This window comes from Schistocerca piceifrons, chromosome 1 (assembly GCF_021461385.2).
Source record: "Schistocerca piceifrons isolate TAMUIC-IGC-003096 chromosome 1, iqSchPice1.1, whole genome shotgun sequence".
NCBI lineage: Eukaryota > Metazoa > Arthropoda > Insecta > Orthoptera > Acrididae > Schistocerca > Schistocerca piceifrons.
The window spans coordinates 399,527,438-399,555,294 of record NC_060138.1 but is presented as its reverse complement, the minus strand read 5'-3'; the positions used below and the strand labels follow the sequence as shown (position 1 = coordinate 399,555,294).

The 27,857-nt window shown below is 41.8% G+C and overlaps 1 protein-coding gene across 1 annotated transcript in view; it reads right to left on the bottom strand.

Annotated features, from left to right (window-relative positions):
- LOC124794843 (CLIP domain-containing serine protease HP8-like) overlaps positions 1-27,857 on the bottom strand; it is a 135,928-nt gene that overhangs the window by 30,565 nt on the left and 77,506 nt on the right. Inside the window, exon 2 of the mRNA XM_047258511.1 lies at positions 6,523-6,671. Within this exon, the coding sequence (XP_047114467.1) occupies positions 6,523-6,671 (149 nt within the window). The remainder of the gene's footprint in view (positions 1-6,522; positions 6,672-27,857) is intronic.

Sequence of the window (27,857 nt, the reverse complement as noted above, 5' to 3'; positions counted from 1 at the left end):
CATCTGCATAGCGTCCGCCCTGATACCACCCACTCCGATCAGGGGCTCTCCTCACGGGCGCCACCCAGCCACAGCAAGTGCCGTCTGGCACGGCGGCCATTGCCGGGAGTTCCGATGCTCCAGGATGACGAGCAACCACTCCAAGGCATGCATGAGGAGGTCACAGCTCAGGTATCAGAAGTGTGATCCCTGTGTGTTCAGGGGGCTCAACCAAAAGGGTACATAGCGACCCCACCACACGGGCTGGCTACCGTGCTGGCTATGCACCCTAGCATCAGACAACGACGTAGAAGAAAAGGTGGAATATACTAGGAGGGCACACGTCGGAGACACTAGGTAAGGTGCTCTTCCCCAAATGGCTCACACTACGGAAGAGAAATTTTGGAATGGAGGTCAAACCCCAGAGGGGGACCAAGGAATGCCAAAAGGAGGAGATGATTACGCAACAAAGCCAGAGTGTAAAACCAACAGAACCAGGAGGATAGCGGGGGCCAACATAAGCAAGGACACCAATAGAGGGAGAGGAGAGGGCGAGGGGAAAGGGGTATGGAGGGGAAAGGAGGGGAAGGGAAAGGAAATGCAGCCCGGGAGAGAAAGAAGGCTGCAATGGCTCGGGGCCCCATGCTCGCCACGCACGTATCCACGAAAGAGTTGTGGACCCCCTGGGGGGGCGTGAATGGAGGGACGAATGGAGACGTGTCGTCTTCAGCGTTGAGAGTCGCTTCTGCCTTGGTGCCAATGATGGTCGTATGCGTGTTTGGCGCCGTGCAGGTGAGCGCCACAATCAGGACTGCATACGACCGAAGCACACAGGGCCAACACCAGGCATCATGGTGTGGGGAGCGATCTCCTACACTGGCCGTACACCACTGGTGATCGTCGAGGGGACACTGAATAGTGCACGGTACAGCCAAACCGTCATCGAACCCGTCGTTCTACCATTCCTAGACCGGCAAGGGAACTTGCTGTTCCAACAGGACAATGCACGTCCGCATGTATCCCGTGCCACCCAACGTGCTCTAGAAGGTGTAAGTCAACTACCCTGGCCAGCAAGATCTCCGGATCTGTCCCCCATTGAGCATGTTTGGGACTGGATGAAGCGTCGTCTCACGCGGTCTGCACGTCCAGCACGAACGCTGGTCCAACTGAGGCGCCAGGTGGAAATGGCATGGCAAGCCGTTCCACAGGACTACATCCAGCATCTCTACGATCGTCTCCATGGGAGAATAGCAGCCTGCATTGCTGCGAAAGGTGGATATACACTGTACTAGTGCCGACATTGTGCATGCTCTGTTGCCTGTGTCTATGTGCCTGTGGTTCTGTCAGTGTGATCATGTGATGTATCTGACCCCAGGAATGTGTCAATAAAGTTTCCCCTTCCTGGGACAATGAATTCACGGTGTTCTTATTTCAATTTCCAGGAGTGTATATGAAATGAGTTCATCTGAAAGGCATTTGTAATGAAAATTTAAAACAAATTAACAGCTCACAATGCTGTAACAGTTACAGCTGACTTTTAAAGTAATTCAACTGTCATATATAATTCTGGCTACACATTGAAATATTTATTAAACTATTTTCAAGGTGATAATATTACTCGGATAAAGACACTGCAGAAAAATGACAACTTGCTTAAAAATGCACTTAATAATAACCATTTCTTCTTAGAGAAAATATGTGAATCTAAGAGATCCTACATTAAGAGCACACCCAAATCCACATAAGGGAAGCGTCACTGTAAGACCAATCATAAACTACAGAGGAAGCCCTTCTTATCTGTGGAGTCAAAAATAAAAGAATTACTTTTTTATAATTCATATTTTTTGAAGAACTCCTCTGAATCAATTTATGAGATTAAAAGTATTAACATTCCACCAGGGAGTAAATTTCTTTCATTAGATGTGTTGGAATTATATACTAATGTCCCTGTAGATGAAACAGTTAATATTCTTAAAAAAAAAATCTGAAATATGGGAAACTTAGCCAGGCAGAAATTGTTGAGCTTGCTGAACTTTGACAACTAATCTTTGCTACAACTACTTCATTTTAAAAGTGAAACCTTCATGCAAAATAGAGGCTTTGCTATTCATTGTAACCTGGCAGGAACATTAGACCAATCATACGGAAAATAAGCTCTTTGAAGAGCAAGCAATCCCAGTTGACAAACTGATGTCATGTTAAGGACACTATTATTATGTTCAGTGGAACAAATAAAGAGACACCCATAGTTTATCAGAAATTCAATGAATTCCACAAAACCACACACTGTACCACTGAATATGAAAATGAGAAGAACAATGAAAATGGAACTCATACATTTAATGTTTTCTGAAAATGAAACGCTTCTGATGGGATAATCACAACATCTCGTGTCATCTGACTACAGGTAGAAAAGCATTTTTACACGCCATGGTAGACAGAATAATCCATTTACCACTGCCTGATAAGAACGCTAAAACAAAGCTATATCTATTGAGAGAGACAGGCACAGAAAATGGATACAATCCTGATTTAGTGAATAAAATCTATGTAGATAAAAACTATAAGTAAAAGAAGAATAACCATAATAAATGAAAAGACATAAAACACCAAAATACACAGTCTTACCACATAGCAGACAAATGTCTTGCAAAATTAGCTACACATTTTGTAAAACAGGAATAAAAATTGATTTTAAAACTGATAATACAATGTATTTCAATATAGGATATACAATGAAGAGCCAAAGAACCTAGTACAGTTGCCTAATATTGTGTAGGGCCCCCCACGAGCATGAAGAAGTGCCGCAACACGTTGTGGCACCGGCTTGACTAATGTCTGAAGCAGTGCTGGAGGGAGTCTTGCAGAGCTCTCCATAAATCCGTAAGAGGATGAGGTGGTGGACTCTTCTGAACAGCATGTTGCATGGCATCCCACATATGCTCAATAATGTTGATGTCTGGGGTATTTGGTGGCCAGCAGAAGTGTTTAAACTCAGAAGAGTGTTCCTGGAGCCACTCTGTGGCAATTCTGGACGTGTGGGGTCTCACATTGTCCTGGTGGAACTTTCCAAGTCCATCAGAATGCACATTGGACATGAATGGATTCAGACAATCAGATAGATTGCTTACGTACATGTCACCTGTCAGAGTCTTATCTAGATGTATCAGAGGTCCCATATCATTCCAACTGCATCTGCCTCACACCATTACAGAGCCTCCACTAGCTTGAACAGTTCCCTGCTGACATGCAGTGTCCATGGATTCACAAGGTTGTCTCCATACCCACAAACATCCATCTGCTCAATAAAATTTGACATGAGACCTGCCAGACCAGGAAACATGTTTCCAGTCATCAACAGCCCAGTGTTGGTGTTGATGGGCTCAGGTGAGGCATATAGTTTTGTGTTGTGCATTCACCAAACGCAGTCACCAAAGATAAACAAGTGGGCCTTCAGCTCCAAAAGCCCATGTTGATGTTTCCTCAAATGGTTTGCACTCTAACACCTGTTGATGGCCCAGCACTGAAATCTGCAGCAATTTGTGTGGAAGAGTTGCACTTCTGTCACACATTGAGCGACAGTCTCCAGTTGTCATTGGTCCCATTCTTCCAGTATCTTTTTCTGGCCACTATGATGTGCGAGGTTTGTAGTTTTACCAGATTCCTGATATTTATGGTACCCTCGTGAAATGTTCGTACAGGAAAATCCCCATTTCATCCCTACCTTGCAGATGCTGCATCCCATCACTTGTTTGCCAACTGTAACATGACATTCAGATTCACTTAAATCGCTGCCATTGTAGCAGTAGTAACCGATCTAACAACTGCGCCAGACACTTGTCTTATATAGGCGTTGCTGACTGCAGTGCCATATTCTACCTGTTTACAAATCTCTGTATTTGAATATCCTTGCCTATACCAGTTTCTTTGGCACTTGAATGCAAATCTGATCCAGTACACCATTACCATACCAGGTAAGTATATGAGATAAAGTGCAATGATTGCAGTAAGTTTTACATTGGACAAACAGGTAGAAAAAAATGTACAAGATATAAGTACCATTGTAACACTAACAAAAGCAACTTATCAACATTGGTTATACATTTAAGGAACACTAAGCATGTAAGAAAATAATGAAAACAGTGTTACTATTCTACACAAAGCAGAGAAAGGTAGATAAATGAATCTCATGCAAGAGAGAATTTTTTTCAGATTATGTTGAAGATCCAAAATTCCTGTGGAATGGGTAACTTGAATTGAAAAGCAAGAACTTTATTGGAAATTCTCATGATACTTTATTAGAAGGACAATATTGGTCTTAATACCAGTTCTTTGCCATTACATTGCTTATATTCTTTGGATAGTTGTGTAATTGACCTTCACACTTCTACCGTCATGTAACAAAATATCAAGAGTTTCAAAATTAGTATCAGGATTTTAAGAGTGTGTAGCATAAATTATATTCAATACATCATATGAAAGAGAAAATAAATCTGTTTTGTTTGTATACCTGTGTGCATGCAGTGATTCCTGCATCTTCCAGTAGGAAAAAAAAAATGATATTAGAAAAGAAAGTTTGTGTTTAACAGTTTGCAAGGACTAAAACTGTTTTTACAGTGCAACACATGTTCTGTATTAGGTTCCATTGTAATCCTGCAAGTGATTATAACACTGACTGATGGAATCATCAATTTGAAGATACCAGCTGTCTTTATAAAGGGTAAAGTATGGGAGGACCAAGATCGAGTGAAGAAAGTGTTGAACAAGTGAAAGTTTTTCCATGCATAGCACCAAGAAATCAGTCCATAAGGCTGGGTTTGAAGTAGCAGTTCCAGTGATATCTGTGTAGAGATGCTTACAACTACATCCTACCCCATTTGAAGTTGTTACGAGCTGTAAAGCCTATAGACTACTTTGCTAACAAAATGTTGCTATATGACCGTGATGATTTTCTGGATAGTTTTGTCTTCAGTAACTTATCAACATTTCACCCAAGTGGAAATGTGAAACACATGTCCATCTGGGGATCACCAAATCACTGTGGTATTGTTGCAATAGACTCCACTAAATTTAATGTTTTTCATAACGTATAGCGGCAGAAAGTTTATGGTCCTTTCTTTTTTGGTGAATCAACTGTAACTGGGATTTCTTATCTTGTGCACTACAACTAAGGCTCTTTCCTCAATTGGAAGGAGCTGAACCAAAGAACTTTTGTTTGACAGCAAGATGATGTGCTGTCTCACTGGCATAACTCAGTATGTGGCTGATTACTCAATGTTGCAGCTGACTGCTGCATTGGCTGCAAAAGGCTGGATGACAGAACTTGTTTCACATGGCCTCTAATCTCACTTGATCTCAAGCCATGTAGTTTTTACCCTGGTGGTTTCATAAAGGATCATATATATGCAAGGGCATCCATATGATGGTTTGAGGGGGAGGGGCTAGACCTGGGGTATGGAGTGCTTTTAACATTTTAGAAGATGAATGGTGACTTAACTATCCACAAAAATATTCCAGTTCTGACTGTGTTAAAAACCCACATAATACTGACTTAAATAAGTTTCTTGAAAGAAAAGCACCCTGAATGGTGCTCACATTGAACACTTGCGAGAAAACTGTTTGATTTCCTCTTTCATATACTGTTAATTTGTATTTGTAAGCCGATTGTAGTACATGCCACAAAGCCTTAAACACTAACATTAATTTTGCAACACCAGGTATCATTTACAAATGTTATATTTTGAAATTTGTTTTATGATATATATTTAACACCTGCTTTTAACAAACATTTGTAAGTATTATGTATATTTTACTACACTGTTCAGGTATCCTTTTTGCATGTAAACTGTCCATTATTTATAACATTGTGCAAGAGGAACTGAAAAATTGCTCTGACAGACTGGTCGTGGAATTAAAAATAAATTATACAGCAGCTTCATGTGTCACAATATATCATTTCTAAAAAAATTATTCATTTTCAGTGAACTAGCTGTAAGTTTGAAAGAGATGCTTGTTGAAGAATGAATTGAACTCTGCAGTAAGATGTGTGCTGAAATTTAATTGATCTGGCAGGAAGTTTCAAATGTTTGTTGGTTGTGTATAGAGTCTCTACTGTATTCTAATGTTGCTACATTTGATTGTTTAGTGTTAGTTCCTACCATGTAGGTAATATTAGAGAATAATAGGCGACCATTAATTTCATTAGGCCATTTCAGTTTTTGAGTCTGGCTTTGCTAGAAAATCTCTCTCTTTTGTTGCCTATTTTGGGATAATTTTTAGTACTACTGTAACAAGAATTGATGCAGTAATCTGCAAAACCAAATACTGAAACTTTTTCATGACCCTTGATTTTTGCAATTTTTACTGTTCATAATGATACATGTACAGATTGCCTATGATATATTGTGTGCAGATGGCCTATGATATACAGGACTGTGGCAGTATCTAAAAACAATATCTAACAAATGTTACCTCTTTCATAAGACTCAAATAAAAATTAAGTGAGTAGCTTGCATTTGCCAAGTTTACACATGTGAGACGTACCTGGTATCCACAGTTCGAGCGTGAAAGCAGTTCTATGGTCTGTCGTGAGGGTGATGCCTGCAGCAGCTGAAATAGCTCTGTGCAGCGTGGCAGTGGCTTGCAAGTGCCATCTCGCCCATCAACAAACAAGCAGTCGTCACCATCGGATTCTGCAGACAATGCAATTAAGATAAAAGAATGTTAAACATTTATTTGTGTTTTATATACATGTTACTTCCTAGTTTTTCTCCAATTCATAAAATTTTTAAAACATTAGTCCAATTAAAAGGATAAAGAAAACTTGTTTTAACATTTTCAAAAAGAATATTTGTAATCATTTCAAATAACAATTAACAGAATGTCAGCTTTATGTAAAATCAGGTAGCAAATATTAGATTGTGGATGGATGTTATATGTTTAGGGCACACAACAAAATTGTCCTTAATGGTCTTACTTATATTAATATGTGATGAGGATAGTTGAAACAAAATACTTTTGAAAAAGTAGGAAAAAAGCAGTCAGTTTAAAACAATCTGCAGTTCAGCACATGGGTTGTGTAAGTAACTTGTATCTTTGCTAATACTTAAAAAGAACAACATTTAAATAGTCAAAATTATAAAACTATGATTCAGGTCAATGTATCTGTTTGAATTTCAGGTGTTATTTCCATTTTCAAACAGAAGTGATGTCTGTCATGGTTGGCATAATCTGCAGTAGCTTATTATTTCGTATCTTCAGTCTCCTCCTCTTATTTCCAGGTTGGGGAGTGTATTTGACTTGGGTAGTTCGTGCAACTATGTTGACCATAATGCTATGGTGGTATAATGGTCAGCATATCTGCCTAGTAAGCAAGACGACCCGGGTTCGAGTCATGGCTGCAGCACAAATTTTAATTAACTTCTTCAGCTTCCAACGTTATCATAGATAAATTAGTGACTTGAATGTCTCAAGGAAAATTTAATTTAAGATCTATACAATCACATATAGTACAGGGTTTCCCCATTACATCGAATGCTGGGGTGCTATTCCAATGTCGGAGAGCCCTGGTGTTAGTGACAATATAAGGGGAAATGTGAATTGGAGTTTGTGTTGGGGAAGGTATTTGACTTGGGTAGTTCATGCAGCTATGTTGACCCTAATGCTGTGGTGATGTAACGGTCAGCATATCTGCCTAGTAACCCAGGTTTGAGTCCCAGCCGCAGTACAAATGTTAATTCACTTCTTCAGCTTCCAACATTATCGAAGATTTTTCAAGTCAACAAAGAGATACAACAGCACCCAAGGGGATAGGGCAAATTGGTTTCAGAATACGCTTTCTTTTCCTTGCTGCTGTGTCAGTGAGCTCATCTCCAGAAGAATTACACATTATTACCTTGACATATCAGTATGTAACGGATGTTTGATGTTCGATGCATTTTGACTGTTACGTACACCTACATGATAACTTAATACTCTGAAATACATTTACGCAAATCGAAGAAAATTGGTACATTACACGATTTGCAGCATGTTGTCTGCTGCAATGCTCGCTCTAAGGATCACAGAGTTCTACATCACATACTGTATTTTCACTTGGGAGCCCCGTCCTACACCAATTGTAAGGGAAGAGTGCTTAGTTGCTGACACCTTCTCATTTAGACACACCAATGATTATTTAAAAAGTATGAAGTATTTGTTTAAAGACAAAATATAGAGTAAAAAGGTTTTGACTTTGTTAAATTTACAGGCCATGCTGAAAAGTAATTGCTCCAAATTTTTTATGTGAAAACTCAAAGATTTTCATATGAAACAAATGTTGTTACCATTCTACATCTCTATTCTTAATTTCTACATATGTCCGTCCCTCTGCCACACTGTAGCATGTAACATGTAACACGCTGGTGTGTAACATAACTGTGCTGGCAAGTGAGGAATAGCATGCTGTAATCGAGATCTCAATTGGAAGAGTTTGTCTATGCTTCACGGGCACTCTCTCCTTCAGCATGACAATGCCAGACCACACACAAGTGCTGTTATGTCTGCAACCATCCAATGCATTCGGATCACTGTCTTCGATCATCCTCCATATAGTCCCAACTTGGCCCCATCTGATTTTCCTCTGTTTTTAAAATTTAAAGAACATCTTCAAGGACTTTACTCTGATAGTAATGAAGCACTGTAAGCAGAGACGACACTGCGGATTCGTCATGAAGGGCAAACAATACACACTGATGGTATCAGCAAAGTTGTCTCTTGTCGGGAGAAATGTGCTAGTCGCCAGTGTGACAACATTGTGAAATAAATATGTAAAGGTGAAGAATAAGATGTAAACTGTTAATTACACTGTTTCATTTAAAAAGCTTTTAAGAGTTTTTATATGAAAAGTTCGGAGGCATTATGGTTCAGATACCATTGTAAAAACAGTCTAAGCCTCACTGACAACTACCATAGGTAAGAAATTTGCTCTAACCTAGCTACAGATGCTTTAGCTGTGGTAACCAAGTGAATTTCTCATAAAAATGAGTTCCCCCTAAATGTATGTCATACAGATAGTGCAAAATTTCACTGTTATTAGTTTCATACTTATAAAATTTCAGTTCAGTCTGGTAACAGGAAATATAGTATAGAAGCCTGAAAAGTTTGGTGAATGATATTAAAAAATAAAGGAAACAAGAAATGCTGACAAAATATTTTTACTAGGCTTTAAAGTAATCATCATTAGCAACCATACACTTCTGACATTGGATATAAAGACATTAGTAGCTTCTTGTGGGATCACAAAAAGAAGTTTGTGATATCAAATCTGGAGAATAAGGAGGGTGCTGGAAAACAGTTACCTTGTGTTTAGTGAGAAAGTTCAGAAGGCACGTGCTGCAGATATCCAAAAACACATGCCCACGTGCTTCAAATGATCCCACAAGAAAAACACTTCTAACAGATTTCAACAGCTTTACACCAAATGTCAGAAGCATGTTGTAGCTAATGGTGATTACTTTGAAAGCCAATGACAACATTTTATTTGTAATTCATTTCATTTATTTTCCGAGACTGTTCACCAAACTTTTCAGACATCGGTTGTATATTGACCAAAGTTTTACGACATTTACTCACATTTGAAAATGGTAAAGACATGAGAGAAAAAAAGAGGGTGAACTGCAATAATGCTTTATGTAAAATAGTTGTGTGCACCCAAACACACTTTATAGTTTCTGATCTACAGAGTAATGCTAGTTTTTGGCATGTTTCCAACTGCTTTTAGACACAATATATGGCAGGTTTCTACAAATAATGTCTGCTAATAATGTGACTTTTAAGAAGAATCATTTATCTGTAGTTCCATTAATCCCCTGTTACAAAATGTACGTGCTACATCAGTAGTTAAGAAATTTCTTACATGACATCCTGAAAGCCATAGATCGAGGTAATCAGATAGGAGCAGTATTTCTTGACTCCCAAAAACCATTTGATTCAGTACCACACCAAAATTTAGTAATAAAAGTCCAATGTTTTGACTGGACTGAGGATTTTTTGATAGAGAGAACGCATCTATTGTATTGGATGGAGAGTCGGAAGTAACTTCAGGCATGCCTCAGGGAAGTGTATAGGGATTGTTGCTGTTCGTTTTATACATTGTTACAGCAACAGTAGTAATGGTAGAAATTCAAAAATTTTATTAAAACTCATTCATAACATCACATGAAAAGTTAATGCCAGAGACAGGGGCGGAAGCAGCAAACAACCCAGTATGTCGCAAATGGGTCAGGTCGTCGACACATTATAACACTGTCTGTCAAATGAGGATAAGCATTCAGCAGGAGAGGGGCTGTGGCAGAAATCCAAAGGAAGTGAGACAAGTATTTTCATTAGCTTGTAAGACATGTTGCAATAAACTCTCTTTTACAAGAGCATATAGTAAGGAACTGACAACAGTTAATAGCCAGTTAAGTGAATATAGCAGAATAAGGAGGGCAGATACAATCATGCGTCTAGTTCAAACTAACTTTCTGCATTCAAAGTCTGTTAATTCTCGTCATGCAGGCATAATCATGTTGGAAACCATTTCACGTGAGTGACCTGAGAACAAATGACAGCTCTGACAATGTACTGTGCTTTTATACATTGTGTTTGTGATACCATTTCCATCTCTGTGTGTTCATATCGCTATCCCATGACTTTTGTCACCTCAGTGAATATATTCGTGAAAGGAGATTCATGGAGAATTTTACCATTTGTATGAAAAACTTAAATGCCAACTTCTGCTGTTCAAGAAGTATCGTCGAAGCTACCTTCAATGTTTGATTGTGTTATGGACGCTATAAAACCTGTTCTGCAAGTGAATTCACTTACTTCCAGTGACCTCTTTTGGTTGAAGAAAGGTTGGTGGTGGCCGGGGTAAGAAAACGAGTAAAGAAAAACCAGCTCTTTTATTTCTTTACACCCATAACAATATATGCAATTACTCTTTCACCTCTCTCAATGTTTATTAAGATGTGAATGATCAAGTAGTGGCACTTGGAGGCGATCGATATCTCCTTAATAACTCCTGCATCTGCGTTCCAAAATGTTATGTATTTAATGACTGGAACTGCTTCATAAATCACAATATGTACTTCGACCAAAGGAGGTTTTTGTCATTGTTATCTTGTGATCCTGGCGCATAATTTTAATCTTCTGTATCTCTAATTCGAGAAAGCATGTAGTCGACCTTTTGTTTACGTTTCAGCTTCGATGCAACTGTTGGTTTTATCAAGCCTGAAGGGAGGCTACCCTTCTGGGTTTTCCCGTTACTCGGGAAATCAGCAGCAAGGCCTGCTCTGGTTGTTCAACGTCAGAAGCCATAAGGTAAGGTCCGTCGTTGACAAACACTGGTGCCAGTGAGTCTCGTAACTGACACGGACAGTAGCTCTTTCAATGCCATTTTTCTGGGTCCCCCCCCACATCAAATCCGTCGCCCAGAGTAGAACATTTAGAGTCCAGAAAAATAAGAAGACTTGCTCTCTGCTGAATGTTCTATTCTTCGCTTTGTTAAAATACCTTTTAAAAACAACGTGGAATCAAAGTATTGCAACGTGCTTGTGTATACCGGTTCGCTGTCTGTGTCAGCTCTAGAACGATGCTTCGGTATTTCTTTCGATTCTTTTGTGATTGTTTCCCTTAAATTTTCCTTTTTTTCTTTAATGCAGCGCCTGAAGGAAGAATTAAATGTTTTGAAAAAAATGACGGCAAGACATTACAGTACTAAAAAGTTATTTGCGGCTTTAGCAATGGCCGTTTCAGTGGAGACTGGGGAGCGCTGCAACGAATTGTCGACTTTTTATTTCTTTATTTAGCAGCTTATGATGTACGTCTATGGAGTAAGTCCAAGTACATATCGTCGCTAGGCAATGAAAACCTCGTAACTCCACCTGACAATGAAATCCACGTAACTGCATTACCAAATGCCACATAGGCTGTTGAAACCGTCCATCTTCGAGTTGAACGGTGTTGCCATCTAGCGGCAATAATGAAAACCTCACATCTCCAGCGATATGTAGTTTGTGCTGTAAACCTCGTATTTCCGATAATCGCCATTGTTAGTGTGCAGGGCGAACACATACTCCGAGATTTAAACGTTTTTTGACGTGATATTAACGTTTTTTGACTGACAGACCCAACACTGCTTTATTGCTACAGGTACGTGTTAGTATTTCTAGGTATTTATGTATTGTATTTTAATATACAGAATTAATAATGGCCTCGTTAAATACAATGTTGACTTACGAGTTTTTCATCGCGCGTAAAGCAGGATGCGCTCGGTACATAGGAGGTTCTAATTTTAGAACTGAACAGAATCCTATACATTCTACAGTAACTACTTTGTTTTCAGCTATGGGTAAAAAGAGTAAATTCCCTCTTCACCTTGTGAAACAAGCCGACGGATCATATCGTATAAAATCACCGGAAGAAGATTCTAGTCAGGTTCCTCCTTGTCCTACACCAAAAGAAAGGGTAGACCTACAAAATGAAGGTAAACCGTAGTTTATATTGTTGTAACTGGAAGTAAGATCCTTGTTTGGAAGTTGGGGTGATTAAATTATTTAAATGTTATTGATGACGTTATGGTTTACACTACAGATAATGCGGAAAAAGAAGCCAATACAGAGGCGAATTCCACTTCTGAGTTTGAAAGTCTTTTCGAACACAGCAGCGAGGACGATATCTCCAGTGGCAGTAGTGATGCGTACGATCCAGATAAAAACGAAAATGACCATAGCAGTAACAAGAGCAAGGAAGACGACGATGACGAAGTTGATGTGGGAGTGAAGAGTACTAAGCAGCGCCGTAAAAGGAAAAGCAATCAATCACTTCAAAGTTTGCAGAAAGAAAAACGTATGAGGGGACAGGATTATTTAGGAATGCAAAAAGATGAGTTTGGCAAAAAGAGACCAACAATGAGCAGGAGCAGGAGGGAAATGAAACCACGATGTACTTGTGAACATTCTTCCTTAAATCGGAACAGGAATTGCAAGGATATTACAGAAGAGCAGAGACAGCGAATATTTAATCATTTCTGGCAGGATATGTCTTGGGGTGAAAGAAAATTTTTTGTTAGAAGCCATGTCTACTACGTTCCAGTTAAAAGACGCAGAAATAATTCAGAATCTAATAAATCTCACCGTTCTAACACACTATATTACAATTTTGTAGTAGAAGGACAGAGAAAAACTGTCTGCAAGACTATGTTTCTGAATACTTTGTACTTAGGCGAATGGAGTGTCAGAACATGGGCATCTAGTGCATCAGGAAGAACGCTTGCAGAAGGGCCTCAAATGCAGGAGAGACCAACGAAAGTTTCAGGTGGACGACAATCAGCATCAGAATTTTTTGCAGAGTTGCCGAAACTGGAATCGCATTACTGCCGTCGTTCTTCCACAAAACTCTACTTGGAACCTAACTGGCAGAGTAAATCAGAACTACATAGGGAATATATACAATTTTGCAAGAAAAGAGGACAAATCCCAGCTGCTTACGAACAGTTCTGCGAGGTATTCGATGAAAATAATCTTAACTTATTTTCGCCTAAAAAGGACCAGTGCGATCTTTGTTGTTCTCACCAGACAGGCAATCTCTCAGACAATGAATACTCTTTGCATATGGCCCGAAAAACTGAGGCAAGGGAAGCGAAAAAACAGTGATAAATTAGGATCAGCTAGAGTGTTTACAATGGACCTTCAAGCACTTCTCCTTTTTCCCAGACTAAAAGCATCTGCACTGTACTATAAAAGCAAACTGAAGGTCCACAACTTTACCATCTATGATTTAAAAAGTAACGATGGCTATTGTTACCTTTGGCAAGAGAGTGAAGGTGGACTAACAGCTTCGGAATTTGCCAGTATACTCGTGCATTTTATAGAAACGTACGTCCAAAATGATTCAGAAGCTATTTTCTATAGCGACAGATGCACGTACCAGAATCGAAACTCAGTCATGAGTAATGCACTGGCTTATCTCGCCAATCAGAAAGGCATTACAATAGTGCAAAAATTTCTGGAGAAAGGTCACACTCAAATGGAGTGTGATTCTATGCACTCCACCATAGAAAGGAAATTAAAAAACAGACACATTTATACTCCTGCTGGCTATGTAGAAGTTTGTGCTACCGCAAGACAAAGTCCTAGACCTTATGTTGTCAATTATTTGGACCACACGTTTTTCAAGTCCTATGATAAACTCTCGTTGTATTCATCTATTCGGCCAGGATCCAAAATTGGGGATCCAACAGTGACTGATATCCGGTGTCTCAAGGATGATCCCTCCGGAAAAATGGAATATAAATTGAAATTCAGCGATACATGGGAACCACTTCCAAGAAGGATGTCAAACATACCCAACTCACTCACAGTGCCCCCTCTCTACAGTTCACCACTAAAGATCAGCGCAGAAAAGTTTACGCATTTGCAACAACTAAAGCTGGTCCTTCCTAAGGACGTGCATTCATTTTATGACACACTGCCTCACATTTGTAATGAGAGAACATGTCCGTGCATAAAAAAATGCAGCCGAAATTAAACTTGTTTACAGCCACCTACGACTGTCAGTGTAGTAGCAATAGTAACAATAATAAATGTTAATAAACTGCACAAATGTTTACAGTAAGAAAAGGTTAATTAAAGCTAACAACATTGTTTCTATGTTTTTTAAACACTGCAATTTATTAACATCCAGATTCCAATATTTTGATCAAAGTGAAATTATTCATTTCACTTTATATCTGTAACAATGTATCGTTACAGACGTTTCATAATACACAAATAATGTAAAATTTAAGTAAGTTTTTTTTAAAACAAGGTCATTTCAATTCTTAACCGTGCACTCGTTACATGCCTCTTATCTCCATCACTACCAAAAAAATAACTGCGAAAACCTCGTAACTCCAAAAACCAGCAGACAATTTGAAGTGCATAATAAAGTCTTATGTACCAATGACCGGATCCATATGGTGTAGCAGAAACCACTACATTTAACTAATCAGGTCCTCATGTGATTTCTATAATTAGTTTTTTGTTTCTCCTGTAAAATTTGACCAATTTGAGTTACGAGGTTTTCATTGCCTAGCGACGATATTTGCTCTGTCAGTTTTCCAATAAAATATATTACTTTTACTGATTCTGACTATAGTTTTGGTAATAAATTTTAGCCACAATATTTCTGAAAATTGACATCATAGAAAATTTTAGATACAGTAAACTGAACGGATTTTATGAGGCATACATAATCTATATACCTAAATTACAGAACATTTAATTGCAATAATTCTATGCTATGGGTCCATCATTTTATATATACGGTATCATACAGCCACATAGCACATACATATTCTAAATCCCGTTTTGTTTACATTTATTAAAAGAATTTAACAGCAATAATGCTGTAGAAAAACAAATTCTTTAGATAAAACACTGCTGTTAAGAAGTTAACACATTTTTCTTTTTCTCTATACCTGTGGACATTTTTCTTTTAGTGTACTATGCCTGTTTGTCTCAGTTATTTTCGTTTGAAAGAAACTCTCTGATTGAATATAAAGGGAATTCTAATAGCAGTTGTTTGATAGACTGTTTAAACTTATCCTTCGATTTGGCTTAGTGATGTTAGTTGGTAAAGAGTTGTACAACGTTACTGCCATGTAACCACTGTTTCTCTCATATTGAGCTGTTTTATGCTGCGGAATTCTTAATTTCTTGGTATTTCTGGTGTTGATGGTTGTGTACATCTTCACTTTTGTTGAATTTATTTTTATGATACCAAGCAAGGAGCAGAATTTTACATATATACAAGCTGTAGAACGTTAGAATCTTATATTTTTTGAAAAGAGGTATGCAACTATCTCTTGTTCTTTTGTTTCCTATTATTACTGTTCTGAGTTAACTACTTGCTTAGCATGCTGGAGAAAATTATACTTGCTATTGATACATCATTGTACACAGCGCAGTAAAATAAAACGCTTGTTTAACGAGATGATAACTGATGAGATGGTGCACACCTTCATGCTGTCGCTAACCATGTTCTTCATGCAAATTTGACCTACATTTTTTATCATTACTTTTCCATCAACATGCTCTCTATCAGAACGGATAATTTCTCATTGACACTATTTCAACATATGGTAAAGGCAAAAAATGGCATTGGACAGTTCACATTACGTGCATAAAAAAGTTGTCCAGTACATAAACTGCTCGTTTTTAGAAGCTAATTACAAATTATAAGACATTAATTGAATCACTGATTGGAAAAAGGAAGAAAGTACTTTTTTTTTCGAAAATAAGCTGAGATATAAATATAATTTTGGAGCTTTCCACTCATCAAAGAGTGGAAACAGGAAGAAAAAACCAGTAATAACAGGGAAAGTACAGCATTTTAAAGTTTGTAATTAGTGGAGTAGAGAAGAATGTCCGGATATTCTTCTGTTTTCCACTCGCTAGTGCAAGGAGCATCACCAGATGTGAGGCAAAGAATATTACAACATTGCCCCTAAGCGGTATTTAAAAACATTGTTTCAATTTTACTGTCGCACATTGTCAGTGTGTTTACGTAAGTTGCCGTTCGTAGACTCGTAGCATAATGAGTGAAAGTGACTCTGAAATTGAAAAAGTGCATGGGAGAAGAAAAGGTGTAAGAAATGTAGAAGCCTATGACAAACGAAGTTGGAAGGGAGCTAGATCACTGGGACTGGAATACATAACCTCTAAAGGATTAGTTGTGCCAGCAAAACTGTCTGGTCCACACTGCAAGTAAGTTTTATATAAATGTTTTCATGTACTATTTGTCTTCGTTTTACTGCTAAACATCTAACAGAAGAACCGGTACATTCTATCTTGCTCCAAAATTCTGTTTTATTTGAGTTGTTCCAAAATGTGTTTCGAACATTTCAAAGAGTCCTTAGGATCATGTGAAAGGTCCAGGCAAAGCTTCGGCCTGGGTGAACACCATGGATGTGTACGTGAATGGACCTTGAGTATAGGCGGTAAAGGCAAAGAGTCCACATCAGACAGAAAAGATCGGATGGGAACTGCAATCCTAAGCGCTGACCTGGGCCTCCAATGCGGGAGATGAACTGCTGTGGATGGGAAAAGGAGATGGTAATTCAGATGCTCAGAAGAGCTATGAATGTGTACAACATAACTGGCCAGCAGTTGTGCATGTCTAACCTGTAATGGAGGGACTCTGGCCTCCACCAAGGACGCTGGTCACCAGACTCGTCCTAAAAAGCTACTGTCACAGGGCAAACATCACAGTGCTGCAGTGGGTCAAGTAAACGCAATGCTGAGGGCACCGCCGAACCATAAACCAGACTCTCATAGTCAAGGCGAGATTGAACAAGTGCGCTGTAGAGCTGCAGCAGCATAGAGCGATCCGCACCCCAGTTAGTGTTGATCAGGCTGTGGAGAGCATTGAGCTGCTGCCAGCACTTCCGCTTAAGCTGACGAAGGTGAGGAAGCCAAGTCAACCGGGCGTCAAACACCAGTCCTAAGAATCAACATGTCTCCAATACAGTGAGTGGATCATCACTGAGATAAATTTCTGGTTCTCGATGAACGGTACATCACCAACAGAAGTGCACGACACACGACCTCATGGCTGAAAACTGGAAGCCGTGGACTAGAGCCCACGGCAGCGCCTTGTGGATGGCTCCTGTAGGCGCCGCTCCAGTACTGGAGGAGCAGAACGACATGCAGAAGTCGTTTGCATACAGAGAAGGTGAGACTGACGGCTCAACAGCTGCTGCTAGACCGTTAATGGTCACTAAAAATATACACTCAATACAGAGCCCTGCGGGACGCCATTCTCCTGGATATGGGGTAACTATGGGAGGCGCCAACGTGGACACAGAAAGTACTAAGCGATAGGAAATTTTGGATAAAAATCGGGAGCAGGTTCCGGAGACCCCACACATATAATGTGGCTAGGATATGATGTCGCCAGGTCGTGTCTTAAGCTTTTTGTAAATAAAAAGAAAAGACGGCAACCAGGTGTTGGCATTTGGAAAAGGCTGTTCAGGTGGCAGACTCGAGGGAAACTAGATTATCAATGGTAGAGTGACCCTGGTGGAAACCGCCCTGGCATGGAGCCAGTAGGCCACGTAACTCCAGGACCCAACACAACCGCTGACTTACCATACATTCTAACAGCGTACAAAGAACATTGGTGAGGCCGATAGCTATCCACATCAAGCGTGTGTTTACCGGGTTTGAGCACTGGAATGATGGTGCTCTCCCGCCATTGCAATGGAAACACGCCATCGCACCAGATCCGGTTGAAGATGATGAGGAGATGTCACTTGTAGTCGGACGAGAGATGTTTGATTATCTGACTGGATCCAATCTGGCCCAGGAGCTGTGTCGGGGCAATGTGCAAGAACGCCGAGGAGCTCCCACTCTGTAAATGGAGCATTATAGGGTTCACTGCGACGTTCAGTGAACGAGAGGTCTTTCCTTTTCATCTGCCATTTGAGGGTGTGAAATGCTGGGGGATAATTCTCTGACGCAGAGGCTCGAGTGTAGTGCTCAGCAAAGTGTTCGGCAACTGTATTTGCGTCGGTAGATAGCACGCCATTGATGTTAATGCCAGGAACACCTGTGAATGTCTGGTACGCACAAACACGCCTGATCTTTGTCCAGACTTGGGAGATGACTTATGGCACCCAATGGTCGAGACGTACCTCTCACAACACACTTGTTTCCGTCGTTTTATAAGCTGACGAACACGGGCACTGAGCCGTTTAAAAGCTATTAGGTGCTCTAGGGAAGGGTGCCGTTTATGTCGCTGTAGAGTTCGCCGACGCTCTTTAAGGGCCTCAGCGACTTCCGGTGACCACCAAGGTACTGACTTTCGCTGGGGGCACCGTAAAGAACAAGGGATCGTGTTTTCCGCCGCAGAAAATATCGTTCTAGTGACCTGCTCAACTAGCACATCGATGGCACCGTGTGGGGGAGATTCAACGGTGACAGCAGAGGTGAAAGCTTCCCACCCAGTCTGCCTTGTTTAAAGCCCATCTTGGTAGGCATTCGGGGGAATAGCGCTGGGGGAGTGACAGGAAGACGGGAAAGTGGCCACTACTACACCAATCATCGTGGGCTCTCCAGTGGACAGATGGGAGAAGTCCTGGGCTGCAGAGGGATAAATAAGTGCCTGAGTAACTGCCAAGAGCCACACTGAAATTTGTGGGGCCCACAGTATTTAAGAAGCAGAGTTCGAGTTGAGACAGGAAAGTTTGGACATCTCTACATCGGCCAGTAATCACAGTGCTACTCCACATGGGGTTATGAGCGCTAAAATCTCCCAAGTGGGAAAGGTTTAGGGAGTGGATGAATCAGTGCAGAAAATGCATTCAGGGGTACTGCACCATCTGGAGGAAGATATACGTTGCAGACAATTATTTCCTGCGTTGTCCTTATCCTGACGGCCACAGCTTCAAAAGGGGTTTGAAGGGGCACAGGTTCACTGCATACTGAGTTCAGGCCACACACAAACTTCACCTGACACACTATTATAGTTGCTACAGTTCTTGTAACATCCCCTATCGACGCGAAGGGCAGGGGTCTGCATTGCCGGGAAACAGGTTTCCTGGAGGGCAATGCAGAAAACAGGTGTAAAGCTTAACAGTTGCCATAGCTCAGCCAGGCATGAAGCTCGGAAGGCATGAAGCATGCAAGGAGGCAAGTTATGCCTCAGGGTCACCTGCTGCCACCGATTGTGTATTTGTATCCATTCCTATGGTGGATGAGGCATCAGTGAGACCCAGGTCCTCAGGGAGAGCTGAGATCTCCATCTCATGTGCAGGTGCAGAAATGGTATGGGGGGGGGGGGGGAGTGTTGGGACCACCAGAGGGTCCTTTTCTTAGCAGACTTCTCTTTAGGGGCTTGCTAAAAGATCTTCTCTGAAATAGCCTCAGGCACAGAGGAACACCGTGAAGCTCTTTGTCCAGCAGCTTTTGGCTCCTTTAGCCACTGGCGAGTGTCCTCTGTGGCATTAGTGGAGACCTTGGGAGAGAGGAGCTGGAGGAGGCTGTTGCTTCTCCAGCTCTCCCGAAGTAGGTACTTTGGGAGCAATGGAAGGAGATTTTCCCCCTACCACCATGGGGGCAGATTTATTCTGAAGGCCCAGAGGGCCCACTGTTTGTGGCACAGAGTGTGGTACGACTGGTACTTGTGATGGCAGTGGTACTGTAGTTGCAGCATATGTGGACGTCAACCGAAGGGGGGGTTATCGTTCCAATTTATGTTTAGCCTCTTGGTAAGTCAATCGGTCCAGGGTTTTGTACTCCATGATTTTCTGCTCCTTTTGGAGTACTGCGCAGTCTGGTGAACAGGAGGAGTGCTGCTCTCTGCATTTGATACAAGTTGGAGGAGGTGCACAAGGAGTACCTGGATGCAGTGGATGTCCACAGTCTCGACATGTGGCGTTGTATATGCAGCAGGAAGACATGCACCCAAATTTCCAGCACTTAAAGCATAGGGGGAAGGACGTATGGTTTAACATCACAGCAGTAAACCATCACCTTGACCTTTTCAGGTAATGAATCACCCTCAGAGGCCAAGATGAAGGTACCTGTAGCAACCCTGTTGTCTTTCGGTCCCCTGTAAACGCGCTGGTTGAAATGAACGCCCCGCCGTTCTAGGTTAGTGTGGAGCTCGTCGTCAGACTGCAAGACGAGGTCGCGATGAAAAATAATACCCTGTACAATATTGAGGCTTTTATGGAGAGTGGCGGAAACAGGAATATCACCCAGCCAGTTGCAAGCGAGTAACGCCCGGGATTGGGCTGGCGATGCTGTCCGATTCAAGACTGCACCGCTTCTCATCTTGGAGAGCACTGTCACTTCCCCAAACTTATCCTCAAGCTGTTCAACAAAAAATTGAGGCTTCATAGGTAGAAAGGAGTCCCCACCCATTCCGCTCCAGACTAAATAGTGAGGCGAATATGGCTCTCTTCTTTCTGTAGCCCTACGTTCCTCCCACGGTATAGCGAGAGGGAGGGAAACGATTTAGCGTCGTATCTGTCAGCACTGTACTCGATCTTGCCTTTCTTAGAGACTGCTGGCGCCGTACGGTCACCAGCAAGAGACGACTTAGTCTGCTTCATTGTGGGTCATCTGCCCTGATGCCCCCCACTCCAATCAGGGGCTCTCCCCACGGGCGCCATCCAGCCAGAGCATAGGCCACCTGGCATGATGGCTGTTGCCGGGAGTCCTGATGCCCCAGGAAGACAGCCATCTACTCCTTGGCATACGTGGGGAGTTTACAGCTCAGGCATCAGCAGTGCGATCCGTGTGTTGTCAGGGGCCTATCACCAAATAGGTACATGACGGCCCCACCGCAACCGACTTGCTACTGTGCTGGATATTGGGCGCAGAGAAATCAAATACTATCATTGGGGTGAAAGAGGACAGGAGACAATGGAAGAAGATGACATACCCCGAAAAAGTGTCCTCGCCCAAACAGTTGAATTGCAGGTGGAGATGCAAAGCCATGAGAAGAGGTTCAGGAGATCGAATCTAAGGGCACTATGGATAACTCGTGCACCACGTAAGGTGTCTTTCCCCATATGGCCCCCACTTCTGTAGAATTTGAAAAGTGGCAGGTCAAAGCATAAAATGGGACCTGAACTTGCATGTCCGAAAAGTGTGAGACTCCTTTTAGTCGCCCGACAGGCAGGGATACCTCGGGCCTATTCCAACCCCTGCACCCGCAGAGGGATTTTATAGCAGTATCCCATTCTTCTGTTGAGCTATATATGTCTGCTGAGGAATAGGGTATTAGGACTCAAAGAAACGATACATTTAACATTATGTTCGAAATCTAAATGTACGTGCTATATGTCTACTATCTGTTTTCTCTGTCCTGCGTTCCTTTGTTTCTCAACTTTCGTCTTTGCTGTTAAATCTGTGCAACGCATCATCTCTGGTACCTTCTGACGTCATTGATCAAAGCCGACGGGTTGTATCCCACTCATCAGTAATACCGGTTTTTGTCCAGTCACATTCATTGGCTCAGCCAACTCACAACCAAACTTTAACACTGAAATATGGAACAGTATCCGAAGACGTCCTGTCATATACACAGAAACAAGAATACAAGAAATACATACGAAAACCAGCAACTAGCTTGATGATCCACAGTAGCCAGATCAATAATCGTCGATCTCGGTATTTTCTGCTGAAACAAGTCATTAGATCCAGAGAATCTCACTGGCTGTTCTATGCTATCATCCGATTGGCTACGAGCGAGAGAAACGAACTGCCGACAGCAGCACGCAGGAAGAGTCAACGAAACCATTTAAGTGCACTTTAACCACAAAACAAACATAGAATCATTGACGCCACCCAACACTACTGATGTAAGCAGAAATAAAGCAGAATACGAGCAACATATTTACAATGCAATTCAAAGAGTGAAATATACGCAAGAAATCGTAATCAGAAACAAAATTAAATATAACCTGCTTTTGTTCACTACGAAATAAAAATAAATATGGAAGAATTTAAATTATGGCCCTGGTCTAGACTTCAGCCCAGGTGGTGTTACTCGAAGTTTAACCCCCGTGACAAGAACATTAAAAGAAAAGATATGAGGTCAGCGAATAGCCAGGACTCAGTGATAACTTCACAACACATAATGAAATAACGTCTTTTTCACACTTCATGATTAAGTTTCAGTGATTTGTCTTCCCTTAGTGTAAACTTCCACTTGTTCCACACCTCTAAGGGTCCTCAATCATGATGGGATCTATGGAGCATGAATGGATGGCCATGGAGATTCTGAAAAAACCCAAACTACCAGAGCTTGAAGACAAATGCCAATCATCTCGCACAAGCCTACTTACAAAGGTTCGATAACCAATATTAAATGAAGAATCTGGGAATATACTATAGCCTCCAACGTATAGCTGGTGGCCTGTAAAGACAATTCTGGAGTAATCACTGTGGGCAAAGGCAGATTGAAGCAATTATTCTTCCCGCACTCAATATTTGAACGGAAAGTGAAGAAACCTAATATGTGATGCAATGGAAAATACGTGGTGTGTCTAAAAAGTTCGGTGAGTGGTGTCATACCTGAACAGCAACTTATCGCATGTTTGCGTGCATGCGTATAGGTCTTCAGATACTAGAGGAGAGTCTGTGCACGGCATGCACTGCACGTAACTGGCTGTGTAAACAGACTGCGACCAGTTGAACGTAGTGTGAGAGGAAGTGTCATAACGCAATCGAGCAACGTGTTAACATCATGTTCTGCTACAAATTGGGAAAGACTGGAATGGAGACACATGGAATGTTGGTGCAGGTGTACGGGAAGGAAGCCGTGAGCAGAAAATGTGTTTATGAATGGTTTAAACGCTTCCGTGAAGGGAAGAAAACAACCGAGGATGAGCCACGTTCAGGTCGGTCATCGACAAGCAGAACCCCAGAGAAGATTGAGAAAGTGCAACAAATACTGGCACAAGATCGGCTGCGGACTCTCAGATTGATTACGGAGGAATTGGGCATTAGCAAGGACACGGTGCACACCATCGTCCGCGATGATCTGGGTACGCGGAAGATCTGCTCCCGATTTGCGTCGCACAAGCTCACAGACGAGCAGAAAGCACAACGGATGTAAACTGCTGGTGATTTCATTTCCATGTGTGACCAGGATCCATTGCTTCTCACCATCGTCACGGGAGATGAGACGTGGTGCCAGCAGTTCGATCCGGGATCAAAACGGCAATGGATGTAACGGTGTTCACAGTCTTCCCCGCGACAAGAAAAAAAGAATCCGTCTGCAAAAATCCGAGGTGAAAACACTGTTGATCGCATTCTTCGACAACAACGGGATCATCCACAAGGAATTTGTTCTTGCAGGTCAAACCATTAATGCTGCATTTTGAACCGATTGCCACAACGTATCCGGCGTGTTCGGCCCGAGTTGCACAGGACTGGAAGATGGATGCTGCTCCATGCCAATGCCCCTGCACGCTGTGCGATCCGTGTGAGCCAATTCCTGCCGCAGAAGGTGCTAACTGTTCTTCAACACCCTTCGTACTCCCCTGATCTGGCACCTGCGGTTTTCTTCCCGTTTCCCTGCTTGAAGGCGGCCACGAATGGTGAACATTTTGCGGACGTGAATGTCTTCAAAGATCGTGTGACAGCCGTCCTGCGATTGCTTCCGCAGGAGGCCTTTGCTGATAGTTTCCAGACGTTGTAGTAACGCTGTCAAAAGTGTGTTGTAGCGGGTGGCGACAATTTTGAAGGTCAATAAACAACATCTGTTTGTATCTTTTCTTTTGTTTATTCTCTGATAGCTTTCACCGAACTTTTTAGGTACACCACGTAGTCTGTGCCATGCACGTCACAGTGGTCTGCCTGGTGTAGAGCAGGGGGAAAAAATGTACTCTTGCGTAATACTTCAGTTGTACCTGGTTAACGTATTGCCCATTTCATGGGATGTCATTCTTAGCAGGTTCGTGTACCAAGTCTGAAACTGTCAGTTTGTATCAATTATAATAACATAGGTTATACGATTAAAAGTTTTTGAATAAAATAGCTATGGGTATTCTTTGAGCTCTATGTCTGAAACGTCAGAGAGAGAGAGAGAGAGAGAGAGAGAGAGAGAGAGAGAGAGTAGATGTCCGGAAGGCGACAACAATAAGGACAGGGCAAACGTACTGAAGGCCTCGTACGGATGCCGGTGGGAAACTTCCTGATACGAGCCAACATGTAGCCTCTCTCCGCTCTCGTCGTCTACGAAGCGGCTGCAATGACCCCGGGCGACTGTGCTTCCCGCTTGCGTCACGCAGATGGCCGCCACGTGCGCCGTCTGCTACGTCACAGCTGCTAACATCTACAGACGCTATTCTGACTCAGTCTGTTACTGCTGCGTTGAGATTCACTTACATGTTTCTTCTCGTTTGTATCTAATCAGCCTCGAAACAGTCTTCACTCATTTCGGTCTAAATCCAATCATGTGCACAGCTGTTTGTTTCTCTTAAACGTTTACGTAGTGCCCTGTCATTGACTTAATCGATAACAAATTTTAAGCAATTCTATATCGACAAGACTTCTCTCTTTAAATATCTGTCTTTTGTGTTTTACAGCTTTTACTGTTGTTTTGATCTCAAATATCATATGACAAAAAATTGCGTTAAGTGTGAGGGGCAGTCATTAAGTTTTATTTATAACCTCGAAAAAAAAATTACGTATCTAGTTCCGTAACTTTATTAATCCGAATTGGTAATTAGAATACTACACTACTCCCTCCCTGTATGTTGGGTGTAATGAAGTTTATGGTAGATCGGGACCCTTTTCTCGACAATTTGGCTTTCTCAGCACGCCTCCTGGTGTGACTTCAATTCTCATGGTCACCGACGTTCCCGCCTGTGATTTCCAAACCAGACGTCCTCCTATGGGATAAGTATGAACAGCATTACTGGAGGAACGAAGCGCAGGTGCTAGGATCGGTATATATACAGGGTGTTACAAAAAGGTACGGCCAAACTTTCAGGAAACATTCCTCACTCACAAAGAAAGAAAATATGTTATGTGGACATGTGTCCGGAAACGCTTACTTTCCGTGTTAGAGCTCATTTTATTACTTCTCTTCAAATCACATTAATCATGGAATGGAAACACACAGCAACAGAACGTACCAGCGTGACTTCAAACACTTTGTTACAGGAAATGTTCAAAATGTCCTCCGTTAGCGAGGATACATGCGTCCACCCTCCGTCGCATGGAATCCCTGATGCGCTGATGCAGCCCTGGAGAATGGCGTATTGTATCACAGTCGTCCACAATACGAGCACGAAGAATCTCTACATTTGATACCGGGGTTCCGTTGACAAGAGCTTTCAAATGCCCCCATAAATGAAAGTCAAGAGGGTTGAGGTCAGGAGAGCGTGGAGGCCATGAAATTGGTCCACCTCTACCAATCCATCGGTCACCGAATCTGTTGTTGAGAAGCGTACGAACAATTCGACTGAAATGTGCTGGAGCTCCATCGTGCATGAACCACATGTTGTGTCGTACTTGTAAAGGCATATGTTCTAGCAGCACAGGTAGAGTATCCCGTATGAAATCACGATAACGTGCTCCATTGAGCGTAGGTGGAAGAACGTGGGGCCCAATCAAGACATCACCAACAATGCCTGCCCAAACGTTCACAGAAAATCTGTGTTGATGACGTGATTGCATTATAGCGTGCGGATTCGCGTCGCCCCACACATGTTGATTGTGAAAATTTACAATTTGATCACGTTGGAATGAAGCCTCACCCGTAAAGAGAACATTTGCACTGAAATGAGGATTGACACATTGTTGGATGAACCATTCGCAGAAGTGTACCCGTGGAGGCCAATCAGCTGCTGATAGTGCCTGCACACGCTGCTCATGGTACGGAAACAACTGGTTCTCCCGTAGCACTCTCCATACAGTGACGTGGTCAACTTTACCTTGTACAGCAGCAACTTCTCTGACGCTGACATTAAGGCTATCTTCAACTGCACGAGGAATTGCCTCGTCCATTGCAGGTGTCCTCGTCGTTCTAGGTCTTCCCCAGTCGCGAACCATAGGCTGGAATGTTCCGTGCTCCCTAAGACGCCGATCAATTGCTTCGAACGTCTTCCTGTCGGGACACCTTCGCTCTGGAAATCTGTCTCGATACAAACGTACCGCGCCACGGCTATTGCCCCGTGCTAATCCATACATCAAATGGGAATCTGCCAACTCCGCATTTGTAAACATTGCACTGACTGCAAAACCACGTTCGTGATGAACACTAACGTGTTGATGCTACGTACTGATGTGCTTGATGCTAGTACTGTAGAGCAATAAGTCGCATATCAACACAAGCACCGAAGTCAACATTACCTTCCTTCAATTGGGCCAACTGGCGGTGAATCGAGGAAGTACAGTACATACTGACGGAACTAATATCAGCTCTAACATGGAAATTAAGCGTTTCCGGACACATCTCCACATAACATCTTTTCTTTATTTGTGTGTGTGTGAGGAATGTTTCCTGAGAGTTTGGCCGCACCTTTTTGTAACACCCTATATATATATATATATATATATATATATATATATATATATATATATATATAGGGTGTTACAAAAAGGTACGGCCAAACTTTCAGGAAACATTTGTTTCAGTGCGGATGCATTAGTATCGTCCGAACTCTTACGGGAGTCAATAATCTACGAGTAGCGGGTTAATGGACGAGGGACGCTGCGCTGCAGCTTGCGGTAAGTTCAGAAATTTGACGAACAGTGTGTCCGGATGGCCGAGACGCTAAGGCAACCGTTCTACAGAAGCAAAACATCCGCCATCGAGTCTCGGTAAGGTACAAATTTTCAACTTTCGCGTTTGCATTAACACAATGCCCTGTGCGGCTGGAAGTCACAATTTCCAACACATCCTTTCCCTTTACGTCCCCATCCTCTATTTCACCTAAATGTATATAACCTCGTCAGTCTAAATGGTACTCCAGTTTGGTTATCTATTACCTTATGTTGACAGCTTACTACAAACTGGTATGTTTTACAGATTGAAACTATTTTTCCCAGAGTCAAAACATCGGAGACACAAGAGTTAAAGACGACATTTATGTTTCGTTTTTATTTTTTGAAAAACATATTGTTATCAGTAATCAGTCATTTTGCAGGAACTACGACCTTGCTGAAAACAAATGCTAGAGAATAAGATATTAGTAATTTGAACTGTAAGGGGCGCGTGATAACGTCTGCGTATCTGTATAAAAAGTAGAGTATATACATCCATTACATGTGAAACTGTCGATACTATTTCTTTTATATTGTAATACGTACAATTCTATTTTCAATGTGGGCGCACTTCCGAACTTAGGG